Source organism: Centruroides sculpturatus, unplaced genomic scaffold (assembly GCF_000671375.1).
Source record: "Centruroides sculpturatus isolate CEXI.00-Female unplaced genomic scaffold, Cexi_2.0 scaffold2528, whole genome shotgun sequence".
NCBI lineage: Eukaryota > Metazoa > Arthropoda > Arachnida > Scorpiones > Buthidae > Centruroides > Centruroides sculpturatus.
In genome coordinates, this window is record NW_019386612.1 from 8149 (window position 1) to 28925 (window position 20777).

Genomic DNA, 20777 nt, shown 5'->3' on the forward strand with positions numbered 1-20777 from the left:
AATAAAAAATAATAACACATTTAAGATTTTCCTAACAACATTTGTATTATAATTCATCTTTCTAAACTAGAAAACAAACCGTATTTACTTATATTGAAATATAAATAAACAACAATTAATCATGTAAGTAGTCAGATAAAAATATAATTCAATAAAATAGATATTTACAACGGAGTAAATTATTAAAATTACTTAAGAAACTTATATTTTTATTTTCTACTTTATCTTGTAAACTTATATCTAAAATAGTTAGAAAAGTTTTAAATGGTTTATAGTTAGTTTTTATGAGTTAACTGATGATTATGTGTCAAACAATAACCGTTCTTTCTATTGCAGTGTACAGATGGAACATCAATTCTACTACATTCTGAAAGTCACATATACACCAATATCAGTCTTCTAGATACAGAAGTTTATTGGAAATTAGCCCGGAAGTGAGGGCAATCTAACAGGAAAGTTCCTTTTCCCTTGCGTGTTAGAAGCGGAACTTAAAGCTCCCAAGAGTGTCAGATCTAGGAAATCGGTCGGGTAGTAAAATTAAAGAAGGAATCTACGACACCCGAAGTAGCTCAATGTTTCTAATCGAGACGTCTCCGGATTAAAGCTCGGACATCGTATGGATCTTCAAAATTACTTGGGAATGTTTGATGTTTTCTCAATAAAGATGTTATGAACATTTAAAGAATTTTTACATTAATCAGAAAATGCTATCCAATAATCACTTATGGCTCTTAATCATTTTCCAGAATAGTGCAATTCAAAAATGAACTTGATGGAAACTTTAATTTCAGAAAAAAGTCTGCAGTCAATAAAATTCGACTACGCCAAACACCTCTCTAAAAAGTGGAGCGGCTGCTTATTGGCTGCTAATTCGTTACGCATACATAAAAATGAAGATCGTCGTTCATCCGTAGTTTCAAACGCTACAGATGAAATGAAATCATGCAGATATCTGCGAGTTTTTCGTATGATGAATTCCTTACATATTTCATTTATGTCAACAGCCATATTGATTTCCACGTGTTGGCTGTTGAACTCGCCCATTGCATCGTGTACAAAAGTTACCTGTTCCAGCTCATGTTATTGCGATTCGACAGGTGAATTTGTTAGCTGTATAGGAGATGGAATGTTCAAATCATTACCTAAAGTGCCCAGAACTGCTATCAGATTAGAACTGAGGAACTATATCATTCCTAGTTTGTCGGCCGAACAGTTATACGGTTTAGTAAAATTACACGAACTGAAACTTCAACAAACGCAGACGAAATTAATAGAAAATGGTACTTTTTCCGATCTTCAAAATCTTCGTCGGCTAGAATTATGCCAGAATTTTCTCGAAAATATCACAAATTCAACTTTCGACGGTTTACAGAAATTACGTTATCTAGATTTATCTTCTAATTGTTTGGTGAATGTAGACGAGTCTTTTTTGCAATTATCGAGTGTCGAACAGTTAAATCTTCGCCTCAATAACATTTCTCAGGTGAGTGCAAAGAGTTTCTCCGGGCTCATTAAAGTTCAGTACCTCAACCTTGATTCAAATCAGATTTCGTATATCGAAGTCGGTTCTTTTCAATATTTGACCAATCTTGCTCATCTGATACTCAGTAATAATCCTCTAACAACTTTATCGCGCCTTGATTTCTTTGGATCTAGACTACAATACATTGACATATCTCATATGGGTTTGGAGCGTATACCGCAGAGTCTCACCAAATTTGTTCGAGATCTGCGTCTTGCCAAAAATAATCTTACTCGTATTAGTGCTGGAGATTTTGATAGCTATCCATACCTAGGACTTTTAGTACTGGATGATAATTTAATCAGAGAAATCGAGCCGGATGCACTTGGTCGACAGGAATATCTGATGAGATTATGGTTGAATGGAAATCACTTGAATCGAGTGCCTGATAATTTGCCTCCGAGTCTCCAAGCTCTTTACATGGAGGAAAATGAACTTTTAGCAATTCACAGCTATAGTTTTAAAGGCTTAGTGAATTTAGAACAATTGTTTTTACAGAGAAATAAAATAAGGGAATTGTCCTTTTGCGCTTTTTGTGATTTATTAAGTCTAAAAAGTCTGGATCTTCAGGCAAATCAAATCGAGAATCTTACAAACGGCGTTTTCGCTAATTTAACTCAACTAGAAATGTTGGATTTGTCTCAAAATAGTATAAAAATAATGGAAGCTCATTGTTTTGAAGGTCTAAGTAGTTTGAAAACGCTCCAACTCTCTCGAATGTCAACAAGCATAAAATTTGATGAATCGTTATTCGATCATCTGAAAAACCTGCAGATGCTTGAAGTGTACGATAGTTCTGATTTTGCTCTTCAAATTATCAACTCTACTCGTCTTTTGCATGGTTTACGTAATCTTAGAGAATTAAATATAATGCATAATAAGCTATTTTATCTTCGGCCAGATTTTCCTTCATTTTTTCCAAATCTCAAAGTAATTAAAATGAGTGGAAACAATTGGATCTGTGACAAACAGATACTGTGGCTTTCTCATTGGATCCAGAAATCTAACCTTCAGTTTTATAGAAGTTATAGCATAAGATGTTCCTCCCCTCCTAATCTTCAGTTCAAACCGATAATGATGTTAACTGGAGACGATGTAAACGCACCCGTCAACATCGAACAATTGACCACGTCAATAACAGAACAAACCACTATTTCAGAAATCAGTTCTACAACGTCTCCCTCCAAATTTATCGACACTTCTGCCAACACCACCCTCTATCAAAAATCGCACATCTTTTTGGAAATGACCCAACCTTCTAATATAACAGAAAGCGTAATCGGAACAGAAATCACGGAGTCAATTTCAGAAAATCCAAGCCAAAACATAACGGAATTGATAAAAATCAATCGGGATAATTCAACGCACACGACTACAGTCGAAAACAGTACAATTACTACCAGTCAAACAGAGAAAGAACTGATTTCAAATAAACACATGTCTTCGCGATTGTTAGCTAACCATATATCTCGTCCTCCATCTTCCAACCATTGGTGGGACAATGCTACAACAGTCATAGTCACGTCTTCGGTAGCATCAGCTAGTCTCGTTCTTGTGATTGGTATCGTAACATCTTTTGCATTTTATAAGTGTCGTAAATACAGAATAGGAAGCAAGCATTGTTTACTAAGAAGGAGCAGTAGTATATCATACTATCCTCAAAGAGACGAAATTTCAATAGTTACGGTCTCTGAAGGTACGGTTGGTTTACAGACTCGTACACATCATGGGCTAGGAAACAAACTTTATTATATCATGGAAAACGGTGATGTGTTTAGAGATCCTATAAAAGATGCTCTACCTGATCCTCAGCTGCAGGAACTCCTTCCCAGACCCGCAGCTTCCGACCATGAATATTTATTCAATGGTAAAAGTTTAAGTGATGTCAGCCCCAGATAACTTCGCGTTCTATGTTATCAAGAACAGTCCAAGATTTTTGCCTTCGGAGCGAATGTCCACACGAGTATAAATGGAAAACAAATAAAAATAAGATTATTTAAGATTACAAAGTATCATTTTAGAACTTTAGTATCGCTATTGTTCAAATGTGAATATTAACTCTCGGAATCGAAAAATCGTGCCATGGAAATATACATATATATATATATATATTAAAAAAAAAACAAAAATATGTGTCAATCGGTTTTTATCCTAGTGGCCTTTGTCTAGGCAAGAGTAGCCTAAACGTGCTGATTAATTCTTAGTATCACAAAAGGTATTTTTGTACTCGACCCTTCGAATAATGTCAAGTGTTTCGTGTTATTCAATATACAATCGGCTATACCTTACTATAAAGGTATCGTCAATTCTCTTCTTGTATGAACAATTGTACTATTTGTATCTGTAATAAAAAATATAGAAGACTTTGGAAAAAATTGATATCTTTTTTTAACATTTTATTTAACATTTCTCATTTAATTCCATCGGAGATCTTAGTTTAATTGTATTTTCTAAATTAATTTAATTGCAATTTTAGTAAACGTTTTATAAGACTTTTTCTATATAAAAAATACGCACAAGACAAGAAAGTTTTCATTTGTTTCAAATAGAGAGATGAAAAAAAAAACACTTAAACCATATTGAAGGCAATTTATTTGAAATGTTTTTGCCACGGTCTACACCGGTACACAAATATAACAAAGATATATATAAAAAGGAAAATCTATTTATTTAGTGATTTTTCTTTCTCGAACGTACTTACTCCTCCTTCAAGAGTTATTCTAAAGTATTGTTTCATTCGTGTTTGCCAACATCAGGACGAACAAGTCAGGAAGTCTTAGGATATCCCCGCGCCTTGTGGACACCGCGACTGTAATAACATCCAGTGCGGGCTGATGTGTAATCCATCATCTGCCATGCCAATAGTGCACAATGCTGCACAGGAAAGGATGGCGGCAGAGGGAACCACTGTCTGCATTCCTGCTGCGATTATAGATCGATCCCTCTTCTTTCCTATCACCAAATAAATGTTCCTTGCTCATAAGACTATTCAAATTAAATTGTTTCCATTTTGTAAAGAAATTAACTCGTCTTTAATTAATCTACCGGCAGAAATTAAAATTTTATTCCTCACTTAAGTGTTTACCGATCCTTTTACCGTCAACATTATTTTAATATTTAGCGAGTTTCGAAAATTCAAAAACCACTTGAAACTCCTTCATGGTGCTACAGTTTTCGCCTCGTTTATATAACTCTCTTCTTTAAAGAAAAAATATATATATTCATACTGAAATGCGATTAAATTTAATCTTTCATACTTAATCGCCATAAAACATTCCATCTACTTTATATTATTCCAACTGTAAAACGAAAACAGATGTTACAACCTTTTATCCTGCAGAAATCTCTAAAGTTAAGAACTTTTTATTTTTGTTTTTGCTCAAAAATTCCTCCTATCGTTTAGTTAAAAATATTTTGAAAATATCCTTTCACATCATTTAACTACCAGCTGCACATAAATAAGTTTATGTATTATTAACGACGGCAATAAATTCTTTGTTATACTCATCTGTCGAATATAATTTCAGATATTTCAAAATAACTTAGTTCGTTAAATAATTTATAAAAGATATAGTAGAATAATATTAAATTAAATATATAATTTATATTAATTGATGTTTATTAACGTCACGAAATCGACTTTGATGAGATTTCGCTGCTGAGTTATACTTATCTCCAGCATCATTAAATGGTAAATATCTTCGTGATGGAAGTCTATTTCGGCTTGAAGTTGTGTCGGATCATTGCTTGACCTCATTGCGTGACAGAAAGAAAAAGAAATCCCTCTTGCGTGACGTCGTTATCAGTTTACGAACAAAAGAAAAAAAACGGATTTCCGATCTGGATATTAGTCTTTCTAGAGGTGTTAAAGATCATAAACAAAATCCGATCTAAGCGTTTTTTAAAACTCGATAATGGCTTTGACTATATACGTGACGATCAACAAGTTTTAAGTTCAACAAGTGCTTTATATAAATGTTAAATTAACTCAAATTTATAAAGTAAAACAGCTGAAGAAAGCATCAATTTCTGTACATTATCTTAAAAGCGCAACAATTCAGCGCTGAAAAATTTTGACTAATGTACGACATATTTTATTATGACATATTTAACAATTATTTCGTTTAATAGCTATTTAAACGAAGTTAGGAAATACAATATAATTATTTAAAATTTTAAATGAATCACGTTCATTTTCAAAATGGGCTTTTTTTTTTTACATTTTACGATTTTAATTTTGAAATTATACAAACGTTCATATTTTTAATGGATAAAAGTCATTTGCCGGTTCATTCGGATAATATCATTTGAATATATTAGAACATAGAAAATTGCTCATAATTTGAAATACAAGTTGGCTTTATCTAGCATTTAACGCATATGTCCTCCTTCCAAATATATCTGTATAAAAGTAGCAAATGGATTTTATCTAATTATCTACACTCGCAATTAGCTAAAAGTTTGATAGTCACGTAAAGACAAAACTTGGTCATAACTTACTCTCATTGCGTCGAAATATTCATTTTTTTTTATAAATTTAATGCAATGATTAATATTGGGATTTTCGAAATTGTTGACTAGTAATTTTTTTAAATTTAATCTAATTTTTATTCAATAAACGGAAAATTTGGGAATTTTGCTCTGATAAACGAGCTAGTTTCTGCCTTAACAGCTAATTGCGTTATTGTTTGAACACATCAGCACGTTTCAGCTGTAGGCAATTAAGAAGTGTGTTTTGTTTAAAGTAGAAACGTCCTTAATGAAATTCTGCTTTCATCTCAACTACAAACAATCGCCTAACAATATACAACGTTTCATATCAAAGCCCGCACACGAAGAATTATTTAGTTAAATAATACTTTAATTCAAAATATTTGCTTAGCAGTCAACAAGGATAGAAATTCTGAAAGGGAATTTAAAACGTTCAACTACTTTTTGATGATTAAATTGCCGAAAATGCTTCTTTGATGGGAAATTCTTTATGGATTCATCTGTTATTCTTCACCTTAATAATATTGAGATTGAATACAATAACTGGAAAGATGTTTTCGAAGGTTACCTATGGTTGCAAGCATCCATAAAACATCCAATATTTCACACCAGAAAAATTACAAAGGAGAAAAAGAATAGAAATCTTCAAACTTGGTCAATTTATTGGAAAATAAAACACCGTACGAAATGTAATATTGGTACAAAAATAAAACTTCAAAAAAATTCTTCGGTTGTTATAACTATTATAAAAAATAAAAAAAAAAATTCACGTTTCAAATTGCTATCCATAAATTCATACATTAAAAAAACAGCTTATTAAATTTAATTTTCGATAATATCGTTACATTTGATCCTTTATTTATTTATTTATTTATTCTTTTTCGTTGCATTTATCTCGAAGAATTTTCATTTTTTGGTAACTGATAAATGTCTAACTTATTAAATAACCGCATTATTAAGAATTATAATGTATACATAAGTAATGAACGCGCTTAAAATAATTAAATTTCTGTCTTGACCAACGCCATTTTTCTAGCAAAATGTAATCAAAGAAATATGGTATTTTACTTCTGTACAAAAAATATTACATCGATTTTCTCGAATAATTAAAGAATTTGTAATAGTTTATCTTGAAAAGTATACAAAACTGTTACTACAATATTTACTTCAGCAAAATTATTTTTATGTGGCCATTTGTAAATATTAACTCGAGCTATAAAATAATTATTCTCGAGTAATTTAATTAAACAAGAATTACTTACTAGAAAATAACAATTATGCTTGATTAACATTGTTATAAAAAATTTTTATGATTGACAATGTCATATAATGCACTGGTTAGTAGTAGAAATCTTTTAAAAAAATAAGAATAATGAGTTAGCATCCAAATTATGAATGTATCTTTAGAAAAATACTCTTATAAAAATGTATTTTTAACAACAATTTCTTGAAATTGTTTTTGAACATTAACTTTTACAAAAATTGCTTTTTATCAAAAAGCTTTTAAAAGAGTTATTTTTTGAGTAATCTCATAAAAATGATTGCTGCGAACACGAATCAAACGTAAGAATATAGATATATTTATTGAATAGGACAATACTATAGTAATAGTATTGTCCTATTCAATAAAAGTTTACTTCATTGATAAAAAGAAATCATTCTTGAACAAGTTAGTCTATAAAATATATTAATGAGTAACATATAATAATAATAAGCACGTAAAAAAATTAAAAAATCGTTACTTATAAATAACAATTTTATAAAATTTTGGTTGGAAAAATTCTCATTTCATTTCAAAATTAGAATTTATAAAAAATTTCCCTTGATTTCCCAGAAAAATATATTTATATATAAAAACTTTATATAATTGGATTCTTACTAAAAATTCTTGAAGTTAAAAAATGATAATTGTGCAAAGAATTTTTAAATAATAACTTCTTAAAAAATAATTTATGAAGAATTATTTTTAAAGAAGCACTCATAATAAATTACTTCTCATAAAAATGTAGCTTTTAAAGAAGAAAGTAATTTTTTATTAACTATTTCACGATAAACAATTATTGGAATTGTTCAAGAATGAACAAATTTGTAAATAGTATTTTTAAAAAGACCATTAGAAGAATTAAGTATCTTACATTATCATTTCTTTACAATTTACTGAACTATAAAAACTATTCTTTACATAATTTTATTTGCAAAAACAATTTAAATTTACTTATAACAATTACTATTGATCATAATTTAAAATTTAAATTAGATATTTCCTTTTAAAAAAACTCTTAAACAAGATATTTGATCAATTTTCAATTTGTGTATATTTTAAATTCCTTAATTAAATGTAATATCCAAAAGAGATTAATATCTATTGGTCAGTAGGGATTTTATTGCGAATATTATGCGGTAGCAATATAATCTCAGTCAATGACTGATCTCCTCTCTCTTAATGTATTTGTTTATACTGTATATGTATATTTGCTCTTTAATTAATGCCCAAGATAGTGTGAAACAGGCAGAAGCATATCGATTTGATTAAGATTTACAGCTTTATTGATCTTTAAGACGTAACTGTCAAGTAAAATAAACTTTCGCCTTTATTCTACTGGAATAAAAGGAGATTTCCGAGCATTCGGTTATTACCAAAACTACAATTTCCAATTATTCTAGCAAGGTAGTAAAGTTAGTGACGTCGTGCCGATGCTGTTTAGGCTATCTGTTTTCGATACGAGGCATTAAAGGATGAAGTTTGTTTTCTGTTTAAGAACGATACGGCGACAAAAATATCTTCCGGTTACATGACATTGGATTACATGAGGTTGTAACGTGACTGTAATGATTCAATTAATCATTGTTGGCTCGGTAATAGCCAACGCGATAAACACTTTTTTCTAAATTAATACTTCTTTTTTTATTTTTCTTTGTTGGGCGTGTTTTATAAATTATAAAATTAGAGATTTTACCAAGGAAAATTAAGCTCAAATAATTATTGGTTGGCGAGCAAGAAAAATTGCGTATACGATATTAAAAGTTATCGTCGATTTATAATTTCCGTGCGTGAATTTTGGTTGCGTGGCTTAATGTATGCCGTGTTGTGTCTTGATTAAAGCTAGCATTGATCCTGTTAACTAGAAAAGCGGAAGATTGATTCCTTAACCCAATTTGTCAAATAATCCACCTATATACCTGGTTGTCTTAACTATAAATGACAGATGGATAAACTGATCGATCGACGACATTCGAACAATGGAAGTCAAACAAAATTTTAAAACTTTATAACTTCAATTTATCTTATGATTTCATGGTTGTCAGGTTTAACGAATTTTTAGTTTGTAACTTATTTGTTTATATTATCTATACGAGCGTTTTCACTTAAAATTTAAAAGTTCTATTTAAAAATTTCGAGTGAGAGCTAAGAACAAAAATGGAGGGAAAAATATCAGGAAGATTTTATATCTACATAATTACAAATTGCTAACGGTATAAATATGCGCATTAATCATTTTAAGTTTCGAATAAAATTTGAAATACTAATAACATTACTCTTGAATTTTTTTTATATTCAATATAATGTCTACATTTTTCATGCTCTGACTTATTCCAAGTAGAATAACGTTTCTTTTTTCTCGGTTTAAGATATCTACTGTAAAAAATGATGATTTATTTAATAAAATCTCATCTGACTCTGCCTATGATAATGATATTCCTAAAGGAATAAGAATCATTCGATTGCATTCTTTCTTTCTCTTTTGTTCTCTTGAGAGAAATCCTGAGTTAAAGAGATTCGCTGCGTTACTGTATTTGCTTTTTTGCAGGTTGGATTTTTTCCAATTGGGCAGATTCATTCAGGCTCGTAATAACCCAAGCTATCATTGATAAGACCGAGAGTGACTTTGAGCAGAAATAACCAATAGGCTCACTTCTTGCTCTAATGACATTCGTTCATTTTGGTCCCTTGCCAAAGCTAGAGGTCGATCGCAACTTCAGTACATCTACAATGCCTTCTCCTTTCTCTCCTGATGGGTTTTATTGATTGATTCGTTGCCTAAGGATAAAGTTGATCTACTAGCCTTCTCTTCTAATGAAAAGAAAAATGGCCTCTTTTCATCAATTACCCTTTTCTCCTCTTCCATTCCTCTTATTTCATCTTTTAGATTTTTTAAATATACATTTTATGAAACTTTATCATGTTTTACTCGACATTACCAACTTCGCATTATTGTCATATCATCTAATATTACAATAACCCGTATATACATCGCAATATATGAATATGGAATTAAACTAAATTAACCAATTAAAGATCTCGAATTTCTTCGTAACTATTCAGTCAGAAATTGTTATTTTGTTTGATTTAGTATCGGAGTAAACATCTTAACAAGCGACATTACTAACTTTCTCTTTTAATGAATACGAAAACAGATTGAATTTTTCTTATCCAATCTGTTTCTCAGATCAGATAATTTTATTTTAAAAGAAATCTTTTTACACAGCAGCTTACTTTTTGACTTAAATAACGTATTCAATTTTGTTTATTTTTTTTTATTTATAAAACTGTTTCCGTATTTTTCTTCTATTTAATTATTAAATACGCGTATTGATATCCATTTTTATCAAATAAGATAATGTAATTTAATAATGTAATACAAGCTTATAAATGATTTTGTATTATTAAATTTATAATTCATTATAAAAGATCTATATTTATATTTATAGTAAAATCAATTATTATAATTTGAATATAGTTTTTTAAACTTAAAATAATGTTTTAAATCGTTTAATTGAATAAATTCTGCTTATAAAATTATATAATCTTGATAATATCAACGAAAATAATTGTTTTTATTAATATAAGAATTATACATTTACTTTAATAATCGATAAAATTCAAAATTTATTTTTAAAGAAAAAACATTAACGTTCGATTTTATTTTATTCGAAATATTTATGCGTTCTATACAGAATACGGAATATCGCTATCAATGCACTTTCACAGCAATATTTTTCTTTAACATTTTATTAGTAGTTTAATAAAGAACTATGCAATAAGGACATTTTTTTCTTTATTAAAAACAGAGGAAAAGTATCTGTTATGTTTAACTATTATAATACATAAGAAACAAATGTTGACAAAACAAAAAAGAAATGTGATGATATATTTATTTTTTAGAAATGTACACTTGTCTGATTATTCCTGCAAGGCATCCTACAAAGAATTTCTTTTTATTTATTGACGTATATACATGTATAACGGTGTCAAAAACGTCTAATGGTATTTGCAACCATACAATAGTGTCACTCTTCTATGACATAAAATGTAAATGACTGCGCCGCTATGAAAAGAAATTTCGTATTTAATTTCGCAGTTATGCAATATTGAACAGTTTTTCTTCATTTATTCATTCACTTTCCAATAAAATTTATTTTTCATTATTATTATTTTTTTGCTTTTCGCTTCTTATTTACAATTCAAAGAATGTTATTAAAAAAAAGATTGAAAAATTTCTTTTTTCTTTTAAGTTAAAACTTCTCGATAAATGAAAGTTTTATAGAAAACAATTGAAAATTGTCGCACTCAACAAAAAGGTAATTTAAACAATCGGCATTACTTTCTTTAATTCTCGTAGAGATACATTTAAATAATTTAAAATGAGATCTTTAGACGAATGTCTGCATTTTTAATTTGAATCGATTAATCTATTGTTCGTTGCTATGAAAGATTTACTCGGTGCGCATCAACTCCATTTATTTTAGACTGATAGATATTAGTTTAAGATTAGATACGAATAACGAATAACTGTAGTCATATTTTGCTGACAATATCACTTCATCTATTAACCATGTGCAGCAAGCAAGAAAAGAGACGGGAGCCGTGAACAAGCGGATAGTTTGCTATAACAGAAACTAATTTAGGTTGGTGTCGAGTCGTGGTTCATAAATTCGAGACTTGACACCACTTCCTGGAGATGAAGTTTGAAAATATAAAAACAACTTTTTGCCTGGCATCTTTCCTTTCTGTAAGCTTATATATAGTAAACAAGCCGTATATCAAGTTGCGATTTTTTCCCTTTTTACTAGCCAAATATGATAGTTTGCTCCTAATTCCATGTATATTTTTTCACTTTGAAACAAATATTTTATTATGTATAAGGCAAACTGTTTCACTCTTACGTTATCTATACAGTATGTAAATCCATAGAATAAGCGGATCAATAATAACTCTACCGTAAAGTAAATCTTCGATATTAGTTTGATGATTTTATATTTAATTTATACCTCGCGATTTATGCTAAACCAAGCATAATTAACGAAGCGATTGGAGGCACAAAGCAATTTAATCGTTTGGAGATGACTGCTTTTGAAGTTAAGATTTATATCCCTTTGCTCTTTAATGGATACTTCGACTGAGATACAAATAAACAAGCAGACATCATCATCACCAGTTGTGTAATTTATAGAAAATATCATTAAATTTTAAAATTAATGAATTAAATGTAAAAGGAAATATCCTACTGAACATGCAACATTTTTTGTTCCTATTAACTTTAAAAAACATCCAATGATTATACATACATTTCCTTTTTGTCCTCTTCAGCTAAATGCATTTTGCTTTAATAGTTTTCAAAGTTAATCTTTGAAATTTCCTATTTTACTTCACGTTTCATTTAAGAAGCGATTAAATTGCATTTTTTAAAATATTTTTATGAAATAGAAAAGATAATGTTTAAATATATGAACCAAATATAGAATGAAATGAACAAATTCAAGACTAAAAAAACATGAATAAATTAAAAATAAATTTATTGATAATTTTTTTTTTAAATTTAAATGATTTATTGTAATTGATAGTTTTCTGAATAAAAATAAAGGTTACTTGCATTATATTTATTTTTAAAATAATAAAAATTTGTTAGCGATTTTTCTAACAGGTGTGAAATTACCTTTATTGCATTTTTCGGGGTTCTTCACAGCATTTTCTAGAATTACTGGTCATCGATTGAAGATCAGGACTTCCAATCAACAAAACTTCTTTGGAAAAGGTAGTTTACTGTCTTCCCTGTTATCTGTTGCACTCAACTATGGAAAAGCTTTAGTTCTATTGAAAAGAGAACAGCTTCACATCTAATTTCTCTTCTCTCCATCTATTGAAAGCAGAAACAAAATTACATCCTACTTGTGTTATTTGTAAAAATGTAGAAACTATTTTCTAGTATTTTTATCGTGAAAATCTAGCAAAATAAATAATTTATTCAAATATTTAAATATCCTATAAACATCGATAACTTTTACCAGTTAAATATTACATAAATTTGAATATAAATTAATTTTATTACTGAAGCCTCCAGTTTAAGAATTTAATTAAAATTCAATTAACGTTACATAAATTATTCTTTATCAAAGCATTTTTAGTGAAAATCGTTATGAAATGTGATAATACAATGTAATAATAGCTTTATCATTATAGTCATCTATTCATATATCACATTACATTAGATATTATTAAACGAAGACATTTATAATTCATACAGATCTACTGAATAATTTATCTATATGAAATTTAAATAATATTTTAAATTATCTAATTGTTTTTAAATCAACATTTAAAAAAATATAAAAGTATTTCCACCTCTTAAAATGAAATAAAGAGATACTAAACATTTATTTTTTTCCATTTTCGCTCATTCGTTTTCGAAGAAAGTAACAAAAAAAAAAATACTTTAAATTTGGAAGCTGTTTAAATATATATTAAATTTTAAAAGCATAAAAGTATTTTAAACTATTCATTAATTTTTACAGAATAGTAAATGTATCAAGCACGATGCTAAATCAATACTGTAACTGAAAATTATTGATTTATAGACAAATGAAAAATTATCGGTTCTTTCCTCCGTATGATTTTTCATTTAAAGTAAATAAATTATAAAGATCATCACTAACAAATATATATTAAAAATTTAATTTTTAAGAGAAATTACTCAAGTAAATATGCAATAAAAATGTTCTTCATAAGCAAAATGATAAAGTATTTTAATCATTCTAATCATTTTGTTGTTAAAAAAAGTAGATCTTACGCTATCATTTCTTTAATATTTAAATATTTATAAACTTATGAATCAATTAAACAGAATTGAAAAAAATTCTTAAAGAAAGAGAAAAAGAAATAGATACGAGGATTAGATTTCCGAAAGAACGAAAAATAACACATATTTAAATGGCATTCTTAAACTTAAATTCTAGTAAAAATAAATTCTAGTTAAGAATTTAAAAAAGAAAAAAAAAAAAAAAACGCAATCGATAATTTTTATGCGTTTTTCTTCGGGGCCAAATCACATGTAAGATTATCTTGTCATTTCAGATTAAAACAAAGTTGCCACTTGATCACCGCCGAGTTATAAAACGCTCTTATAAATATATTTCTATTATAAATAAATAAATAAAATGGTGGTTTAATAGAGAAAATGTTCGATATTTCTTCGATTTTGGGTTTGTAGATGAGAATCTCTTTCGTGTTGAGTTGTAACAGAATTGTATCTGTAAGTGACAACCTCGGATTCTGAAAAACACTCCGAATTCAGGATGGTCCTTGTAGTTTCGCATTGACTAGAAAACGGTGTTCACAATTCCTATCTCTCCTCTAGAAGTTGTCTAGAATTCAAAAATTTGAAAAAGTCTCAACCATCTGCTATTGAATGGAAGCTACCGATTCTTAAACTAACTGTTAGTACGATGTCTACAGCTTTTCGCTTATTCTTATAGAAATTATCTAATGGTTTCTCCATCACTTTCATTATTCTTATATAATAAAGATGCATGGATACAAAAGGTAATGTCTGTATCCTTTAGACTTCCTCAAAGTTTAACAAATTCAGAACTGTCTACAAGTTTCTCGCAGAGAATGTTTACTTCTAAGACGCATTTTCATTATAAAAGGCGCTTATGGTGATAAGCATATGAATTTTAAGTATTATCGATTTGTCGATAGCTAAAATTTAATACTGATTTACATCATCGGCTATTATTTAGCTTAGACATCATTTTGTCTGAAGTACAGCAAACCTCTTCAGATAAAATGAATAATATAATTTGTCTTAGTTTGCTAGAAATTTTCCTGAAAAAAAATCTATCAATTAAAATCATCGTAATTTCATATTTATGCCGAAAGTTTATTTTAAAATTAAATAAAATATTCTAATTATCAGTAAATATAAAACAATAAATGTCGCTTTTGATGAAATTTCATTGAAAGCCAAATCTTAAAATAGTATTTTAATAATTAACAAGTTAAAGAGTAAGAAAAATATGTCGGAATATTGTTTAATTAAGTAAACGAAGTAAAATCAAATTTAAATATTTATTGAGAAAACTGACAAACACAATTCCTATTTCTGAAAAGAAAATGCTAGAAAATAAAGTTGAAAATGTCGATTTTTGTTTCTTACAAGTCTAGAGTAAACATACTGTTTTTTAAAGATATATAAAATTTTTAAGACAGAATATATTTTGAATATAAATGATTTATTATATAAAGTGAATTGACTTCTTTTAAAGTCAACCTGAATAAGTAAAGATAGCTTCAGATTATATATTTAGTTTTGCAGTATAGTCATTCGTAGGAGAAGATTAATGTGCTGCTTTCTTATAAATTTCCGTTCTATGATGAAAAATGTAAGTTTTCTTTATTCTCTAATCAACATTTTTGTTATTGGTTAATATACATAAACCTGACATTTTCCCTATTTTATCGCGGTTTTTGCCACCTCAATGATAAATTTAGCTTCAAAGTCTCCGAAAAATATGAAATGCGTTCATTTAAAAGTGCTAGAGGATAAAAATATCATTTGAGCCAATTGAACTCATTTAAAAGCAGTTTTTCAAATTATTCTTCGGAGTATCTTTATATAGTTGGCTTCGTTATAAAACACTTATCGATATTTTATAAAGCGATGAAATAGTTTTTGTAGTTTTTAATCTTTCACTTTAAAATCATATATTGTGGCCTGTAAATTTATTTTGTGGCTTTTATTATTAATTCAAACAATTATTACTGTCTTTTCTTACAATATAAAGTTTATTTAATCGCTTCTATTATTTTTCCAATAAAAAGTTTAATATTATCCTCTGTATTTTTCAATAAAATATATAAAGTTATAGTGCAACTTACAAAAGTTTCTGTTATATTCAATAAATACTATTTCTTCCATTACAAAAATATGATCTATACTGTCATATATCAATTGAAGTACTGCATTTTATTACAAAATTATTATATTAAAGATTTAGTCTAATTTATGTTTCATCAACACGTTAAAAGATAATGTGCAATTTTTACGGCATATTTCTGTTTACTACTACAAAACTATGTTAGAAAACTTAATTTATCATAAATATTTTGTCATTTTCAAAATGATTAGACTACTCATAAACTTCAAACTATTTTTATTTGATTAATTAAGAAAATTAAAGCCTAATTTAAAGCACATATTTTTTAAATTAATTTTTCTTAAACTAAAAATCTATAATAGAAATATTTAACGATTCTTGTTAAGAAAAATTTATTGATAAAATTGTAAAATCGATATAGGCCTACTTTCAAAGAACAAAAAATTTTATAAGATAAGAAATGTTGCCTAAACACTAAATCTGACGAATATTTTAAAGAATAAAACTACTTCGTTATATATAGTACGAATATTTCTTAATGTATTAGACAACGAAGCGCAAAATGCTTGTAAAAGACATTAAATCTGCCAACAAGATTAATATTCATGGACGATAATGTTACATCCAAACTATGCGAAGATAAACGTCTCTAACCTGACAAGATATGCGAAATCATGCACAAGAAAAACTTTTCTTTAGTATTATATTTAAAGAACTACAGACATATTTCTTGTCGACAACTTTTTACTTGGGTGACATTGAAAGATGTCAGAAATTCTATTGTTAGCTACGAGTATGTTGGAGTTGACAAAAGATTTTTCAACAACCTTTCAAAAGAAAACGTGCAATTCGAGTTTGGTATTTGTCGTTATATTTAAGAACTCTTTTCCTGTTTTTCCTTCAAAATATCTTAAAAGGAATGAACTGACTATACAAGAGAAACATCTAACTTTTTAAAAATTTAATAAAATGCGTTGTATTTAAAACATCTATTTCAACAATCGATAAGAGAATTTATTTTTTTTATTTGAAGTTCCTTTAAATTTCTGTATAAATATTCACGAAGTACCGAATGTAGTTTAAAATAAATGAAACTGTATTAAAAAACTTTATAAAATGTTACAATAAATAAGATACTTATCTATCAGATATAGGATGCAGATAAAGGACAATCAGAAAATCAATAGCAGTTATAAAAAATCTTTTCGTAATATATATCCGTTAAGCAGATAAGATCTCACTATTGTAAAACACGGAATAATCGATTGGATTCATTTATTATACATCCCAAAAGAGATATTTTACCTGCACACATGACAGCACATTGTCGCAATACTGTGAACATCAACGAAAAACATTTGAATGGCGAAAGAAACTTCTAAAAGAGAATTCTTTGGATAAAGTTTTAAAATGTAAAATACCTTAAAGTACGCAACGCCTGAAAGTAAAGAAGAGTCTACGTTTACACTGCAAACACTCCATAAAAAATAATCTATCCATCGATAAAGACTTTTCCTGGATGTTTACATTGTAAAAACTTATATTCTCTATATTAACGCCAGTTATTAGGATAATATTTTAAAAGATAATATTGAATTATTGCTTTAAAATGTAATAACTACTGCAGATCCATCTCTATGAATATTATAATTATCTTTATAATAAATTACATTTACATAATGATCTTTGGGAGAGTTATCAATACCGATTTATCCCAGAGATCATTATGTAAAGTATGTAGATGATATATGTAGAGTCTATATCCAGGAACTAGATATAATCTATTTTCTACGTATGTGAATCTATATATCATCTATTTATAATTTAAGAACATCTATATCTATAGTTTGATGCAAAAACAATCTATCATTATGCAAAATATTAAACGAAAGCAAAAGAATAGATATTTACCCATTTTTGAGATCAGAATATATAGTAAATCCAATATATTTTTCGAATAAATTAATAAAATTGATTAACAGTAAACCAAACTTGTATAAATATTTTTAAATATAAAAATAAAACCAATAGAACAAATTTTAATTTTCTATTACAAGCAAAAATTCTCACGTGTAAAGTTTTATCGATTGCAATAATCAACTAACCGTCCATAACAGATGAATCTTGAAAGGAGCAACTGACTAGTCTATCTAAACTTAAAGCCGAAAATAAAATTAATAAATTGATCGAACATATCGGAAGATTATATTAAAATTCCTTTAATAAAGCAACTCCTTTCATCCTAGAAGAAGAAAAATGATAAGAGACGATTTCTAATCATCAAAACATTGACTCTTGATTAATGTCCAAGAGCATATACAATAAAATGCATAATAGGCCATAATTTAATTAACAACGGCTTCTTCATCCATTTATCGATTCATTCCTCTAGATAAACTTTGTTCCTTAAGTTATTAGTTATATTATGAATCGAAACTATTTGCGTTTTTCATACATTATATTCCCGAGAATCGTCTCTGTAAAGAAACCATGCAATTTTTTCCCCTATTAAATTCGTGTTTTAATACCGTTAACTTTTGAAATTAAAGCAAATGATATCTAGGTCGTTCAACCCTCAGCAGGAGAAACTATTCTCATTTATGAAACAGCCAAAAATAAAGCAGACTTCTTATTATTCATGGTGTGATGTAAGTCCACTCTTGTGCTTTTCTTCTAATCCTAGAATGGCTTTCCACCACAGGAAGTTTCCCTGAGTCATATCAATGATCTTATATTAGCTAGAAAAATCAATTATACCTCGTGATTTTTTCAACTTGTTTTATATTAAAGAAAGAATCTTTTTTTAAAAAACAGAATAAAAATTCAATCAGAACTATATGAAAATATTGAAACTTTTAAAAGAAATATTTGATTTGGATTTATTTATTTATTTATTTTTAAACTTTTAAAGAATCACAAGATTCACTCAAAGTAATAAATAAATTTAATTTTACGAATCCCGATAAGTTCTAAAAGATAAATTTTTCAAAATTAGTTTTACAAAACATATTAAAAACAGAAAGAAAATTACTATATGATGACGGAACATAAATCAGAAAATTTAATTTTCGGATAAGAAAGTTAAAATTGCTTCTATCTCTATCTGAACGAAGAAATATTGATAAAGAAACGAATTTCTAATGAAATACTTTTATAGAATAAAAATATGTACAAATAATAAAGTTTAAGTTTTTAAATATAGAATTATAAATTTAATTAAATAATAAGAAAATTATTCTGTTATATCATTGAATGCTAGATGAAGAGAGAGAGAGAGAGAGAGAGATCAGTAGGATCGATAAACGTTATTCTAAAAAAATACTTCAATTTTATTGAACTGATATACAGTTCAAGTGTAATAATCAATTTTAATAGTAATTTAAGCGACATATTCTAGTTTACCTTCTAATTTTAACAAATTTAGCTAGAAGCAACCATAAAAACTCTCGATTTTCCCCTTTTGTTTTCTTTTCTGCATCAATAAGAAGAAGCGGCGTTTCTTTTTTTAAAAAATAAAATTTTTAATTAAAAAAAAATGTTAAAACAACATTGTCGAAATTGATTTAAATGGGATTATTTTAACAGGATAAATTACTTTTAAGTTATTAAATTAACTAAATGAATATTTGATAAGCTTATTATAATTTTATAGTTCAGATTTGATTATTAAAATGCTTTTTAAGAAACTTATTGATGATAAGCTTTTAACTGAAATTCAATTGTAGTAATAAACTTTCACGAAATAACCATTTCAATAAAAGTGGTTAATGCATTCTAATTACCATTTTCAGAGGAAACAAAATTTTTTTTACAATAATAAAGTATTGAGATAAGCTTCCAATGAAATTTATTTGTTGTAATTAAGTTTCCTTTTTTTGCAATATAATTTTAATTTTAATAATTCATCAATTTTTGCCGGAGAATCATGCACTAAAAGGATAATTTCATAAAAATGTTTTTTGGAAAAAATCATATTCCAATAAAATTTACTGTAGTAAATAAATTCCATTAGCAACTTATTTCAATATTTTATTGCTGAAATTAAATTTCTATAATAATTTTTCCGGGTAATGAAATTTTGTTTAAATTTTATTAATTATCATTATTAGAAATTGCATTATAAGAATACCATAAATCAAGAAAACTTGATTAACTAACTTATGCGAACGTTTTTCACACAGTTAATAAAATTTCATTAGCTTCTAAGATAAAAATGTATTTAAAATTAAATAATATTAGTTATAACATGCGTATAAGTTTGCATTAAAAACACCTTTAAAAGTTAAATTTATTTAAAAAAAAAAAAAAAACATACCTTTGGTTAAATTACCACAGTTAAGCCTTGACAAAATACAATTTTTCTTTATTGAAAAACTTAATTAATTTCTATTATTATTAAAATTCATCTACAGAATAAGTTATAATGATGATGTTGAATTTTTATTTATAACAGTAAACTAATTAAACTAAACAATAACCATTGTTAATTCTAAATTTCAGCTGCACTTTCCTTTTATATCATCAGTTTTGTTAATAGTAAAACATATTTTAAGATAAACAACTAAATTTTAACCATAAATTAATCTTACCTTACGATAATCACAAAATA

The 20777-nt window shown here is 27.4% G+C and overlaps 1 protein-coding gene across 1 annotated transcript; it reads left to right on the top strand.

Annotated features, from left to right (window-relative positions):
- Nucleotides 1–336: 336 nt before the first annotated feature.
- On the top strand, nucleotides 337–3509 carry LOC111615417 (leucine-rich repeat-containing protein 15-like). The gene has a single exon (XM_023356833.1). It carries the CDS (start codon nucleotides 764–766, stop codon nucleotides 3419–3421), a length of 2658 nt encoding a protein of 885 aa, XP_023212601.1. The 5' UTR covers nucleotides 337–763; the 3' UTR covers nucleotides 3422–3509.
- Nucleotides 3510–20777: the final 17268 nt, after the last annotated feature.

Bases quoted from the DNA above. Each gene is read 5' to 3' on its own strand.
- LOC111615417 (XM_023356833.1), top strand. From the start codon at position 764: ATGAACTTGATGGAAACTTTAATTTCAGAAAAAAGTCTGCAGTCAATA.